Here is a 15,885-nt window from a genome sequence, read left to right as displayed (position 1 = left end):
AATGACATGTAATCACTGACTTGAAGATTAACTTTCACAGACTTAAAATAAATTGTCAATCAATGTCAAAGTCAATCAAAGAGATCAACCCCACGTGTTGTTGGCGAACTTGTGAGCTGCGCTCCGAGCAAATCTCTTTTATTCGTTATCAAATTCTGCAGAAAACCCAAAATATGTCGAATGAAATTGAAGACCAGATGGATGCTAGTGATAGTGGCAGTGAAGAAGATGATATGGATGAAGAAGGTAGTGCGGCAGAAGACGAAACACCGCAGACTTATTTACCCGGTCAGCCCCTGAAAGAGGATGAGCAGCTAGTTTGTGATCAGTCAGCATATGTGATGCTCCACCACGCCCAAACTGGGGCTCCATGCCTCAGCTTCGACATCATAATGGATAATCTTGGTAGTGACAGAGATCAGTTCCCCATGACTGCCTATTTAGTCGCCGGTACTCAAGCATCTAGTGCTCATTTAAACAAGTATGTATTGCCTATAAGATATAAGATTAATTTCGATGAACGATGCTACAAGTGTTAGGCCTTATGCAAATGTTTAAAAAAAATCCAATCCTGCATCACCTTTACACTTACAACACTTTGACCATGATAATAATAATTATTATCTCAACCGACCGGAAGGCTATATTTAGGCTAGTACTAACTCCATTTTTTTCTTTTGGTATAATATTATTAGTATGTGCTGTGGGGTTCTGGGCACCAATAAGAATAGGATCACTCCATCTGTTTCCCATGGATGTTGTAATAGAAATAAGAACAATCCCAAGTTATGGGATTATTCTTAAGGACAATGTGCTAGCAACCTGTCACTATTTTTTTTAACAGCAAAACATGGCCTATCATTATTTTCAAGACTGTTGTTGGCTCTGTCTACCCCCAAGGAGGTGGCCATGATTAAATGTATGTGTATAATATCAAAATATATCTACTTTTATCTGTCTCTGTTGATTGCCAATCTTTGTTATTGTTCTTTGTGTAAATGTGCTTTTTCCAATATTTCAGTTTGTTGGTTATAAAAATGTCAAATCTACACCCAACATTAAAATCTGATGATGATGAAGAATCAGATGAGGATGATGATGAAGAAGAAGAGGAAGATGAGGAAAAGAAGCCCCGGATGACATTTTCATTTATTAAACATCAAGGTTGTGTAAATAGGATAAGAGTAAGTTGAAACACAGTTTATCCCAATTGTTTGTTTGTCTGTGCATGTGGTTTCTGGCAGTGCCGTGGTTTCTGGCAGTGCCGTGGTTTCTGGTACTTTAGAATAGGTCTGATCACATTTGTGCCACATAAATACCCTAGCCTTCTTTTCCCTCAAACTCCTGCATTACAGTCTCTCTTCTGCCTATTATTATTATATTACTGCCTTTATTATTAAAACGTCGTCACGCGTGCCATGCTAGCCCCTCTGGAATTCCTGATACAAAATGAGGGAATTTATATAGGATACTGATAATAACAAAATTCACTACACTCAGCACACCATCCTGAAAAAGTGATTAGTACTATTAATACCTAAAAAGAATTTTTTTCCAGACAGCTAAAATGTATGCAATTGCACTGCCCAGAATGTGCCTTTTGTTCATGGTTAAAATTATTAATTTCAGACAGCAAATTTCAAAAATTCAGTGCTTGCAGCAAGTTGGTCAGAACTAGGCATAGTGGATATTTGGAATGTGACCCAGCAATTGCAAGCGGTTGATGATCCAGTCCTTCTAGAGAGGTATAACTTGGATGTGGTGACGAATCCTGTCAAGCCTTTATATTCTTTCAATGGCCACCAACAGGAGGGATTTGGTATTGACTGGTGCCCTACAGAACCTGGGGTATGTACTACTGGGCAAAGGCAATCACTTCAGATTTGTCATTTATAATTTTGTCACCATTAATTAACTTTTTTTTTATATGTATAAAATTGTTCACTTGACCAAGAGGGAAAAGGCAAACCTGGGCCCTGAAAATTATATCAGAGGCAACTGGGAAACTACAAAGATGTGGAAGATAAAATTATACACTAGTTTTATGGGGAGTAGAAAAAAGATAACAATTGTGCTAATATTTATATGTATAGGCAATAATCTTGGATCTTTTACTGAATTGTTTGTTATAATAATTAATTTGTACATATTACAGGTCCTTGCAACAGGTGACTGTAGAAGAGATATACACATTTGGAAGCCAAATCAAGCTGGCAGCTGGGATGTGGATCAGAGACCTCTTGTTGGTCACACCAACTCTGTAGAAGATATTCAATGGTCGCCAAATGAACGGTTGGATTTTTAATTTAGAACATGAGTTGTTTCTCCTACTCAAAAGTTTTCAGCTTTTTTTTTAAGACAGAATTTGACGGTAAGCCACATTTTCCAAAACATATTCTGATAACTTCCTTTTTTTCAGTAATGTGCTGGCAACATGTTCTGTAGACAAAACAATTAGGATATGGGACACCCGGGCTGCCCCCCATAAAGCATGTATGCTTACAGCAGAAAATGCTCACGAAAGTGATGTAAATGTTATATCATGGAATAGTAAAGAACCTTTTATAGCCAGCGGTAAGTCACAAAATTCTTCCTTTTTTCCTATAATCCAAAGGGATAATGAGTACCTTTCGCGTAAAAACCTTATTTGCCCAATTCAGGATAAGCTATTTGACAAAGGTTTAAAGAATTTATTTTTCTCAAAAGAATTACATAATTCACTTACCGAGAAAATACAAAGATATAATTAAACTATTGTACGTACCCAATCAATAAGATTTTACATATCTTTCGTGCCATCTGGACATGTTTGCACTATATAAACTATCACTGATGACACATCACTTAACAATAAACAAAATAAAATGCAGCTAAGAATTAGGATTTCGGTATTAACTTTTAAACGAAACATTTCATTATTTTTTATGTGAAGCAAGCATCTGAACATAAAATACTCTTAAAAACTTAAAATCAATGAGCAAGTAACAAAGAGGGTAGACTGCATTCGTGTTCTAAAGACAACTACTTACACTTGTTTATTAAGGCGTGTACATTAGTGTATAAGCTGTAGCGGAATAGCATATTTCTATAACGAGTGATATATTTTTGCAAATTTAACAGTGATCTATAATTAGTTTATAACATAATTCAAATCACTATAACTATACGTATCAATATCAATATCCCTATCACAGTATATTATTTATTAGTAAAACGTTACATACTTATATAAATGCAAGTATAAATATTTAACATATATTATAAGAATTTGCTTTTTATACTTATTTTACATATGTATATACTATATTTATACATTTATACACATTATTATGAGAGGTCCTTTAATATGTGACTTTTTAGCAACTTTTTAAATGTGAAAAGTGATTTCGATTCTTTTATATCCTTTGGCAATTTGTTATAAGACTGTGCACCTTCATACATAATATTCTTTTTTCCATAGTTAGTCCTGGGAGTTCTTAAATATATGTTATTGGCTTGTCTAGTAATACGTTTTTGGATTTGTATCTTTTTTGTGAAGTTTATGTGCGAGTGTATATCTTTGGTGAGAATCTTTCTTATTAAAACACATGTGCTATATTTATACAGTTGCCGGAGATTGAGCAGCTTCGTTTCTTTATAAATTGTCATTGTTGGTGTTAAATAGGCATATTTAAATAAACGTTTTATTATTTTATTTTGCGATCTTTGAAGTTTTTCTAAGACTGTTTTACTCGCTGTTCCCCATATTTCAATTAAATAGTTTATTTGAGATTTTATTAAAGAATTATAGATTGTGTACCGTACATACTTTGGAAGGCATTTTGTTATACCTCGCAGGGCCCCTGTCAAGGATGAGAGCTTTGCCCGGATTTTATCAATATGTGGTCTCCATGTAAGTTGACTGTCCATAACTAGACCAAGATACTTTTCTTTCTTTACTCTTTGTATTATTTCACCATTTATTTGTAACTCATCATACGTGCCTATCGGTTTATTTTTGGCAGCAAAGATTATATATTTGGTCTTTGTAGTATTTATAGTTAGTAGGTTTGTCTGGAGCCAAGTATGCAAGATATTTAAATCATGTTGTGCGTGTTCAACTAATGTGTCTATGGACTGTCCAAAGTAAAAAAGACTAGTATCATCCGCATATAAAGTAACATCACCTTTCAATCCAATATCGTGCATACTGTTTATATAGATTAAAAACAATAATGGGCCCAAAATCGATCCCTGAGGGACACCACACGTTATTAATTGAGGTTTACTAAGTGTGTTTTCAATTTTAACGATTTGATATCTATTCGTCAGATACGATTCAAATATTTTATTGGCTGTACCCGTTATACCCAAGTCTTCTAATTTATTAAGAAGCTTTTTATGACTGACTGTGTCAAAGGCTTTCTTTAAGTCTATGAAAATACCTAGTGCTATGTTTTTGTTATCAATATTATATTTTATGTTGGTAACTAGATCAACACAGGCTGACAGCGTGTTGGACTTAGGTCTGAAACCATATTGCTTTTTAAATATGAAATCTAAAGAAGTGAGGTATTTATCAAGACGGTTGTATATTATTTTTTCAAATATTTTGGATATAATAGGCAATACAGATACTGGACGATAGTTACCGGGATCTTTCTTATCTCCTGATTTGAAAATAGGAGTTACTTTGGCTGTTTTCAAAGAATTCGGAAAATAACCTATACAGAGACACTTATTAATACATGATGTTAATTTATCAGCGATTAAGTCCTTAATACATTTAATAACTTTAGTGCTTATTCCGTCTAACCCACAACTTGTGTTTGCTTTTAAATTATTTATTATTTGGATTACTTCATCAATTGTAGCTGGCCTTAGCTCAGTTAATCCTGCATGATCTATGGTAACTGTGCTAGAAGAAGTTTGATCGTTGTGATAATGTTTGGGTATTTTTTCAGCAAGTTCCGACCCTATGGTAGAAAAGAATACATTAAAACAGTTACATATTTCTTCAATATTTGTAATCTCACCTTCCGATGAATTTAGTTTCAAGGGGGCACATTGATTTTTACTTCTATTGGTTGCTAAATCATTTATGAGTTGCCACATTTTTAAAGGAGATCTCTTACAATTTTTGAATTCTTGGTAGTAATACAGATTCTTAGCTGATTGGATATTTTCATGTACTTTGTTTCTATGTTTTACAAAATCATTTTTTAGTGAATCGTCATTAGGAGCAAGTTTTAGTTTATGTCCAAGCATATTTCTTACATTAATCGATGCTATTAGGGTTTTGTTAATCCAATCCTTTCTTGGTTGGTTTTGTACCTTCATCTTGGTTACTTTATTTTTCGAAATTGCTTCAATGATATCACTTTCTAATTTTTCGTAATTATAATCTAAATTTGAGGACATGGTCTCCTTAATTGTTTCACGCAAATTAACATAGTCGATTGCTTCGTATTTCATTCGTTTTGGTCGTTCAGGTTTATTAATACTCATCTCAAAGTAAATTTGCCTGTGGTCCGATAAAGCATTCTCAATAATTGCGACATGAAATGTGTTATTTTGTAGGCTTGTGCAAATGTGATCTACAATTGTTGCTGTTTTGTCTGTTACACGAGTGCAATAGTTCTTATGTATTTTGTTTAGTACTTGTATTCCATTTTCTCGTAAAAGCATTTTATACTCTTTGACACATCCCTTGTTGCTTAGCAAGTTAAAATTGAAGTCACCAAATATAAGAACTCTTTTCCTTTTTGATATATGATTTGCATATGTTTCTAAGAAATTGGTTGTGTTGGCAGAAGGTGGTTTATATATAGCTCCAATGTCCAAAGAAAACTTCTTCAAGTGTATCCATAGATAATGATTGCCATTTTCATGTTGATCATCTAGTACTTCATGCTTTAGATCATTGTGCACATATATAGAAATTCCTCCACCTCCACCATCTCCCATATTTTTTGCTCTGTAATTATAATAATGTGTATAGTTTGGTATTTTTAGCTTTTGTGCATCCTGTTCAGTTTTTATCCATGTTTCTGCTACCACTAATACATGCATAGTTGATTTAAATGAATCTATAATACATCTAATCTCATCCAATTTTCCTTCCTTAACAAGACTGCATGCGTTTGCGTATAAAAATTTTAATGACTTATCTTTAGTCGTTATGTTAGAATAGTTGTCGACGACTTCATAGGTTATTGAATTTTCACCTTTTTTGGTGAAGCTTAATGTATTTTCTCTTGTAATTAGTTTTTTGGCTGGGATTTTATGATTTTAGGTATACCTTTTATATATTTTATGATAAGATTTTTCTCTCCATTTTTTTCACGCTCTTGTAGCTCGTATCTGAGATTTTTCATACATTCTTGTTCGTAAGGAGTCTTATCTGAGTAAATTTTCACTGTTTCATCTTTATTGTTTACTTTGTTCTTTAATATCGATAGTGTTACATCAGGGGATGCAAAGCAAACTTTCAATGGGCGCATTTTATTAGGATCATATTTGCCTAGTCGTATAATTTTGTCTGACTTTGGACACTCTGCATATATGGAAGATGTAATTTCGTGTACTTTCTCTCTATCAGCTTTTCTTTTTTCGGACATATCTTCACAGTGAGGTTCAGGAATACCGACTATTATTATATTCTTTTTCCGCTCTTCACGCTCTTGGAGTTCAGCAATTAGATCGTTGCACATGGTTTGAATAGCTTTTTGTGCCAGCGGTGCTGTCGGTGTACTTGATTTGACCTGTTGAAAATCATTTTCTAGGGATTTTACCTTTTCACTTGTGGCATCAATGCTATTTGTCAAACTAAAGATTTGAACTTTGAAATTGGCGTTTTCCGCAATCAAGTGCTGGGTTGTGTTTTTAATCTCAGTTAATTGGTCTTTTATCGAAGAAACATTCATATTAATAGAGTCAATTTTTTCATTATGAGATTTGGCAGAATCCTTTAAGATACCCAAAATTTCTTTTTTAAATTCGATGAATTGGAATGAAAAACTATCATCTGGTACTTTTCTCTTTCGATAAGAGATATTTTTTGATTCTAAGTCTCTATCGCCCATTTTCGATAAGTCAGGTTGCGAGCTGCTATTGCCTTCCATAAAACTCATTTCCAAAGCGGACTATTGTTAAAACGCTCAGTTCGTCACTGTGTACGTACCTTATACGCACACTTCATACGGGGCGTCGCTCTGATGATTCTCAGGTAATAGGCGGGATAAGGCCGAACTGTAGGTTGTCCTTTTCGCACCGTAGGTTGCTCAGTGCCCACTAGTTGGTGGGGAATCCGCGCAGAGAAGCAATGTTATATGAACTCGATAGGTGTAATGCACTTTATGATTTTTAATTATAGTTCAGAATCGTGTGACAGCGTAATTACAATCTCGGAATTAACAAATGACACGTCTGCTCACTTCGGGTGTCGGTACGCAGAAAAAGACAAAGTTCTAAAAACTATCTTAGGGTATTTATTTATTTGTAAGGAGCCCTACAAAAATACTTTTCTGCCTTTATTACAGCTATTTTATTAAAAAATCGAAAAAGAAAATGAAATATTCAAATATGCCGCCAAAACGCGACTTTTAGCAATATGGCGGCCATGGCATGCAGTGACGTAAATTTCGTGTAAATATCATACAAAGCTTGTTGGTGTTTCGAAAAGTTTTGATTTTCTCTTGTTTTATTTAACTTGTGCCACGTCATATGTGTGAAAATTATTAAAATGAGTTCCTATAAATACTGTGCAGTGCCTGAATGCACTAATACAACAATAAAATCTCCTACGAAACTGTTTTTTTCTATGCCGATGGATTTGAATATTCGCAAGAAGTTGTTTCAGATCATGATCTAAGATCAGTGGTTACCAAGATATACTTACATTGATGTTTTCACATTCCTCAGTTCGGCAGCATAGAAATCTGGATTGTCTTTGAAGAAGACAATCCAGATTACTTCTTCCAACCATTATTGCGTCCACTTTTGGTAGGTTTCGACTGTCAGCTTTCGCGGAATTGGTTACCATTATTAAATACCTATGTTATCTGAGTAATCCTGAGCGATCAAACACTTATAAAATCTTGAAAAATAATAGCGAACACTAAGGAACGGTACGATCCACAGTCTGTTTATGGATAATTGACGTCATAATAGAAATAGCCATCGTTTTTAGTCACGTGACAGCTGCATATAAAAACCTAATTTTCTGAGACGGATTTTGTTTAAATAATGCAATATTTTTATCTCGCGTTATTACAAATCGCTCCAAAAAAATAATATTAAGACTGATGACATAAAAGAAATGTATATTTTTAATACAGTCAAATAGCCTATTGTGTTCAGGTCGCGGTCTTTTCCAGCAACTTACGTTACGCATAGCACGCGCGACGCCGTTTTCATTGCGCGAAAATCTATCGCTGAAATGGGTTCATTATAGCATATTAAGGAGGTCTGAGAATCGCCCAAATTTATTTTTCATACCCACATTTCACACCTATTATACTATGTATCTTCATAGTATATTCACTTTCACACTCTGCTATCATCTGGATAAGATTATTTCTTTGGATTGTAATTAAGTAATGTTTTAGTATAAGTAACTTACAATCTGTACCCTTGGAGGAGCGGAGTCTCCTAACACAGGTATTACATACTTAACAGGAGACTTCAAACACTTTTGTTATTTACCATATTGTAAGTTAAAGAATTAATATTTTTTCATTTTTTTCACCCACAAAAAGCAAAACAATGTTTGCCTGGACAGCTATATATATATATAGGACTGTCAACCTCAAAGCTAGAAAGAAGACATATTGTTGTTTCAACATTAGATAATAAGTCCAACTATAGACCAGAACATAGCATAGCAGAAAAAAAGAAAACATTATTTTTATTACAGGTGGTGATGATGGCTTTCTACATATATGGGACTTGAGGCAATTTACAAATAGTACACCAGTGGGCACGTTCAAACATCACACAGCACCTCTTACGTCTGTGGAGTGGCACTGGACAGAGCCCAGCGTGTTGGCTTCTGCGGGAGAAGACCACCAAGTAGCATTGTGGGATTTGGCAGTAGAAAGAGACGATGACGAGGTTGTGGATGAAGAATTGAAGGTAATTCAATCACTATTTGGTTTCTATAGGTATTTGATGTCAGAAATTACAATCTGGCCTTATTGCTTTTGTCATATAAAGATAGTTATTTCGTAATAAACAGCGATATGTATCAAAAACTTAACTTGGCGGATCTATTAATTCAGTTCGTTTTTAAGTGGTATTAACTATTGAGAAGAAGAACTAGATGCAGACGAGCGTCGCGTGTAATACGAATTGGTCACATAAATATTTTGTTATTACAGGACTTGCCTCCACAACTCCTTTTCATCCATCAAGGACAAAGCGACATTAAAGAACTCCACTGGCACAAGCAGATGCCGGGCGTAATAGTGACCACTGCACACACAGGATTCAATATTTTTAAGACTATCAGTGTATAGAATAAAATAAGAAATTCCATTTGCTGTTTGATTTATTGTATAATATCCATGATTTAGCAACAATACAGCACAAAATTATCGAAAAATAATATTTATAAAATTACGTATCTTTTAAATGTACCAAAGCAAGATTTACTAGGTGCCTAATTGTTGGTCTGCCATGTGGACAATTCTGAAACAAAGTGCACACGTTTGAGAATTTGAATTCTACCTTTTTTTTAACCTAAACTTTAAACTACTTGAGTAGTTTAAAGTTTAGGTTAAAAAAAAGGTAAAGTTTAGGAGGTCTCTTTAAAGCTTTCAAATTAAAGAATGTCAATATATAACATACCCATGGTTTATCTATTTCGGCCATATGGTCGACAAGAATCTTCATGTCGGACTTGCTGAGCGCCGTGCCGATCATAACGGACTTCCGACACGCCCTCGAAGCGAACATAGCTCTCACTCTGCTTGGTCTGCTATATTCTGATGGGTTTTCCTGTTGAGAAGTCAGACACATGAGATTAAAATTACCAACACGGTACCTACATTATGATTTTATATACTTCGTTGATACATTAAATTCGGAGATGTTCCGTGTGATTCCCGGCACTATAGAATTGGAGCACTCCATTTCCAGAATGTCTTATACGGCGGCGACAATGGAAATAATAAAAAATGCCATGAGCTTATATAGGTTCGTTGCAAAGGTTGCAGAGGTCACACATAAAAGTCGCGTTGTGTAAGAACCTGACTTACACAAGTCAGGATCATGGTCAAAGTGCACACACAAAGTGCGAGGATGTTATCTGGATAAACACCAAGAGGAAAAGCGATATATTAAAATCAAAGTATATATATATAAGAAAAAATTTTTTTACATTACAACAAAATGAAAACTCATCGACAACAATTCAGCAAGCGTGTTTGTTAACAGTAACAAAATAAAACTTACTCTTAACATAAATAACAGTTCCTCAATATCTTCTTTACCAAAAATCCAGTTTTTTGACATAGGTATAGTTAGAAGCTTTACTCTTTTCGTGGGTAATGCATTCTCATTCACTTCAAATGTAAAACCATTTTTCTTAAAAACATCCAAATTGTCCATGAGAATTTGTTCATTTACTCCAGATAATTCCAATTGCTGTGGACTAAAAGAAAAAAAAAGTCAAGTAAAATAATGCCATATCATAAGTTATATTTCAAAGTGTCGTGTAGTTTCGCACTTCCCATGGATGTCGTAAAAGGGGGCTAAGAGCCTATAGGCTTATAAATTTGGGATTTCTCTTATAGACGATAGGCTATCAACCTGTCATTATTTGAATCTCAATTCCATCACAAAGCCATAGAGCTGAACTGGGTCTTTTAGTCGTTTTTAAGACTGTTGGCTCTGTCTACCCCGCAAGGGATATAGACGTGACTATATGTATGTATGATTTTTCAAATTGCATAGATCAAATTTCTCGGCAGCATTTGAAATGAAAGTATGTATTCATGAGAATCATAGAGAATGAATTACAGGCCTTCGTATAATACTAAAAGAGTGAAAGAGTGGAGGATATTAATAATGATAAGAAACATGTAAAACATACTTACATTACCAATTTCTGATTGGTCAACTCTGTAGTTCTTTGTAAAGTCTCGAAATTATAAATCTCATCAGTTGCATGCTGATCTATTATGAACAAATCCTCGCCTAAGCGTGTTATGATAAATCCTAAATTAAATTGACCTATAACTTTCATCTGCCTAAAAGAGTCTTTAGATATTTCTCTACTCAATTCCTCTTCACATTTTTTGTTATGAACAGGATTTATTTCAGTTCGAAATTTAACTGATTCAGGAACAGATGTTTGATCCCTTTGATTATATATCTTTGTCATATTCTGAACTTCTTCTAATGATATCTTCAGGTTAACAGATTTCCTGCTATGTTTACCAAGATATTCTTTGTCTGTTATAACCTTCTTTTCTAGTTTATTTGGAGACTTCTCTAATATTAGGACTTTCGTAATATTAGGCTTGGTTGGTAGATTTGTTGTTCTACAACTAATAGAATGTTCCTTTTCAATAATAACATCACTCACTTTTCTTATCTGGGTATCAGGTAGAGTATCAGCATTTTCCAAATATATTATATTGCTTTTGTCATAAATTATGTTTTCAGATTTCAATAAGTCATTTTTATTCAATTGTATTTTGGATTCATCATTATTATTCCAGACTGCAACATTGCATAATGGTTTTGGTTCATATTCATCTGTTGACCCAGCTTTAACTTCTTCATTTATAGTTTTACTGCTATGATAATCATCCCTTTTGATTGTCTTAGATGAAACATATTGTAACATTGATGTTGACTTTCGCTTCAATTCTACTTTCTTTTCAATGGATTCATTTTTTGGGATGTCAGATACACTTCTTGACTTATTGCTAAATGTTTGCAAAAATGATTGAAATATTCTAGGCTGATCCACCTCCGATTTGACATCACTTGGTCTATCTCCTTCTGTATAGAGAGTACTGGACTGGTTAACTTTAAGAGTTCTAGGAATACTTTCATACAACTTAAGTATAGAGTTTTTTAATGTATCTAGTACCAATTTTTCTTTGATCAAAAACACTTTTCTTTTATCTGGAGTAACATTGACATCAACAGTGGTTCTGTCCATTTTTATATTTAAAAATACAAATGGGTACTGATTAGGATTGTACTGTCTGTATACTTCATTTATTAATTTAACCACTTTAGTTGGTTCACAGGGTCTAGAATTAACATAGTAAAATTGTCTATCAGTAGAAGACCTGCCACTACCATGAGCACAAGATGATATAAAACCAGTGAATTCCACTGGGTTGACTACATTCTTATACCCTAGGGATTTCTGAGAACTGCTTACACTTTCTTGAGAATTTTTAATTTCATCAGCCTCATTTGAATCTTCTGATAAATCTATTTCAACGTCTTCAATGTGTACACTTTCCTCAGACTTCTCAACCTCTCCAGATAACCCTCTAAATATATTATCCTTGATATTTGTTACTTGTTCTGGTTTCAGTTCTAGAATACTTTGCAGCTGTTTAATTCCAAATACACAGGCTATATTGTCTTTGTATGAAGTGGATCCTTGAGTCGCTACCACCAATGACTTTGGATTAGAGTTGGTTTGATTACTGCAAGTTATCCTGAAACCAATACCAATTGTTTCATACATATGTAACTTTTATTTATACAATTCTTTATTAAGAATTATACTTACTTGACTCCTAGTGAAATTAAACAATATGCATAGAGCAACTGTGTCATTTTATTGAATTCTCTTTTAGCATTTTTATGAAATTCCTTTTTTCTAACAGGAAGTGATGAGAATAAATTCGTTAATGAAACTGTCGTTCCAATTTGTCGAGAACATGGTGTTTTTTTGACAATATTTCCCTTATTATCATACTCAATTTTTGTTGCTGCAATTATATGAAGTTTTTTTACATTATAAATACACCATTAAAAGCAGGCTAAGCATACAAACAATAAAGCAAAGAAAGACCTTAGTCTTTCTTTGCTTTATTGATTGTATGTGTCTCATACTCTTGTTGATATTTATATGGAGTGACTCCTCTTTGACATATTGGGTTTACATTAAATCTTTAATAAATATTTTTAAATTGAAAGATATTTATCACAGATTTAAGTTATTAGTTAAGGTGCTCCTGCCTGTGCCTGTTATAGATTTTTATAGGCAATAAAGTTTAAATAAATTAATAAGTAAATTAATATTTTTAAATAAAATGTACTTATTTATTTATTTCTTACCATAGCTGGAACTCTGATGCCTAGTCGTAATTGTAAGATTCGAGAGTTCACATAAAGAACTCAAAGCCTCACCTCGGAAGCCAAAACTTGCAACTCCTAGTAGATCTGAGTAATCACTTAGCTTAGAGGTGTGATACTTAAGTGCTGAAAAAGGCAAATACGACCTAGATAATTATCACAAAAAACCGGTCAACTGCGAGTTGGCTTCACGCACTACGATACAAACTCGCGTACCATCATCATGAAATTTTTCATGTTTTTACCTGTTTACTAAAATCAACCCAAAAATTGGTTAAAAATTATGGTTTTTGTATGGGGATCCCCCTTAATGTGTTTTCAGTATTTGTTATTATAGCGCAACAGAAATACATGACAACAACAATGAAAATTTCAGCTCTCCAGCTATCACTGTTTATGAGATACAGCTTTGTGACAGACAGTGGAGGCTAAGTAAGAGGGTCCCATTATTACCATTTAGGTATGGAATCCTTAAAATGAAGAAAGGAGATCACATTTCCATTTTAACAACTACTATATTCAAAATATTCATTAGAAATATATATATATATATATATATACGGGACCAATTACAGAGATTAAGTTAGCTTTGAAGGAACTTTGAGACTTGTTTTACGAGATACTAACCCAACTGTAGTATATTTTATAATAAATACTTATAAAGATGAACATCCAAAAACTAGGCCAATCAGAGAAAGTTAGTTCCACATCATGCCCTGACCAGGATTTGAACCCGGGATCTTCGGTGTCACAGACAAGTGAACAAGCTACCGCTGTGTAACAGAGGCAGATAATATTTTAAACTATGCTCAAATCATAAGGTTTAAATTATTCACATTAAGTTAGCTAAATCTTAAACTACTCACTTACTTAAAGCAGCAAAATTATCCTCAGTGACTCCAGATCCATTATCAGAAACTTCAATGAGCTCAGTACCATAATTTTTGAGTCTGATGTCTATATTTGTGGCCTTAGCATCTAAGGAGTTCTCTACCAGCTCCTTCACTGCTACTGCAAGGCTTAGAACAACCTACAATAGAAACAAAAGCTATTTACATAGGAAGAGTGGACATTGCACAGATAATTAAAATAAGTACTGTAATTTATCAGTTTAACTGTGTTTGTGGTTCCCAGCAATTTAGTAAAGGATCACTCTATTTCTTTTCTATAGTTGTCACTTAAGGCTAGAAAGAGAATAGGGGCACATTCATGTAGTGCAAGTCATAGTGTGTGAAGATTGTTAAATTCAATCAAGGGAATAATCTTAAGGTAAAAACCTTAAACAACCTATCACTATTTAAATCTCAATTCCATCATAAAGCCATGAATGAATGTGTCCATTAAGCAATTCCATTTATATATTAGGTATGTAACTGTACCTGTCCAAAAGCCTCAGTGGTTGAATCGGAAAAGTGCCTACTTAAAACCTAGATTGCGCATAAATGCACCAATTCGAAACCCACCATGTCTATGTACCAATGACCATTTTCAAAGTTATGTGCATTTGTTTAAATTCTAACTGATGCACTTACGGTGAAGGTAAACATCGTGAGGAAAACTGTACTTTCAGACAACTGGATGTGAAGCATATTATCTAATTCGGGTTAGGTTCCCCTGCAAAGTTGCGTGCAAAAACCTGACACATCCAATCCAAGATCCATGGTCAAGGCCTTAATCCCGGGCTCCTTTCCAAAGTGGTGACGATGCAATCGGAACTATAGCCAGGAAAAAGATGTAACTGTACCTGTCCCGAGCATATTTTGTGAACAGTGTCTGTATTTATACGTTTTATTGAATGAACATCCCAGTTGTTTTGATTATTACCATCCATAATAATTGAAGTAGTACATATGTAGTGAAAAGTGAAAACCAATTAAATAAAATGTTTTGTTTGTTTACTGTTGATTTTTGATGATTTTTTCGCATTATGATTTATTTATAACGTCAAGTTTACGTCATTGTCAAATCAATTTAAGCAGAAATGTTTCGAGGGTTGACAGAGACAGTTGTCTTTCGACTTAATCTTGCAGCTTGCAAGTTTGCCTACATACCCCAAATCTAGGGACTTACAGTCTAAAAAGTCGTTTTTTACGGACTTGTAGTTTCTCGAACTCAGTAACTTTAGACAGAGTAAAATGATTTAAAGCGTGTTCTTTTCTAGCTAGTGAGCAGATTTTTCGTGAGATATTTGATAAATATCGATAAATGGCTCTTTGGGGTGGAAATTTATTCACTGACAGATTATTTATGGCCATTAACCATTGGCCTTATGTCATATTGAGAAATTTATAAAAGTAAATGTATTTATCGAACTAAAACTGGCTAAAAAGACGAAAATAAAGTAGTAACAACTTATGTATGTAATGACAATTCCGTGCCTTAACGCCTTCATTTGTTGTTATTGATGAACAAGACACTACAGAATACGACATACTTTCTCTGTATAGCACATTTTCCGCGTTAAAATTATTGATTGCAATATATTTTGACATAATATTTGCACCATGCCAATTTCCTATGACAGACTAGTCGGTCACTAAAGGACACGGCAAAAAGTTGTTGCCTCACTTAATG

The 15,885-nt window shown here is 33.9% G+C and overlaps 2 protein-coding genes across 4 annotated transcripts; one reads left to right on the top strand and one right to left on the bottom strand.

Moving 5' to 3' along the window:
* Window positions 1-54: 54 nt before the first annotated feature.
* Window positions 55-9,516, top strand: LOC106135050 (glutamate-rich WD repeat-containing protein 1). The gene is made up of 7 exons (XM_013335224.2): window positions 55-481; window positions 1,022-1,184; window positions 1,630-1,848; window positions 2,156-2,292; window positions 2,420-2,574; window positions 8,897-9,114; window positions 9,360-9,516. The coding sequence occupies exons 1-7, from the start codon at window positions 63-65 to the stop codon at window positions 9,495-9,497; spliced, it is 1,449 nt and encodes a 482-aa protein (XP_013190678.1). The 5' UTR covers window positions 55-62; the 3' UTR covers window positions 9,498-9,516.
* A 3-nt stretch (window positions 9,517-9,519) lies between these two features.
* LOC106135048 (mismatch repair endonuclease PMS2) lies at window positions 9,520-15,259 on the bottom strand. 3 transcript variants are annotated; one of them, XM_013335222.2, is made up of 8 exons: window positions 15,056-15,259; window positions 14,182-14,341; window positions 13,294-13,437; window positions 12,743-12,944; window positions 11,079-12,668; window positions 10,435-10,633; window positions 9,829-9,978; window positions 9,520-9,669 (listed from the first exon to the last, which is right to left on the bottom strand). In XM_013335222.2, the coding sequence occupies exons 1-8, from the start codon at window positions 15,140-15,142 to the stop codon at window positions 9,598-9,600; spliced, it is 2,604 nt and encodes an 867-aa protein (XP_013190676.1). In that variant the 5' UTR covers window positions 15,143-15,259; the 3' UTR covers window positions 9,520-9,597. The 3 variants fall into 3 exon arrangements, with proteins under 3 accessions (XP_013190676.1, XP_060802680.1, XP_060802679.1); XM_060946697.1 differs by having other exon boundaries at window positions 13,366-13,437; XM_060946696.1 differs by lacking the exon at window positions 15,056-15,259 and adding an exon at window positions 14,844-15,005.
* Between the last annotated feature and the right edge of the window lie 626 nt (window positions 15,260-15,885).

This window comes from Amyelois transitella, chromosome 11, assembly GCF_032362555.1.
Source record: "Amyelois transitella isolate CPQ chromosome 11, ilAmyTran1.1, whole genome shotgun sequence".
Taxonomy (NCBI): domain Eukaryota; kingdom Metazoa; phylum Arthropoda; class Insecta; order Lepidoptera; family Pyralidae; genus Amyelois; species Amyelois transitella.
Note: the sequence above shows the minus strand (reverse complement) of the source record. Positions and strands in the feature narration are given on the sequence as shown.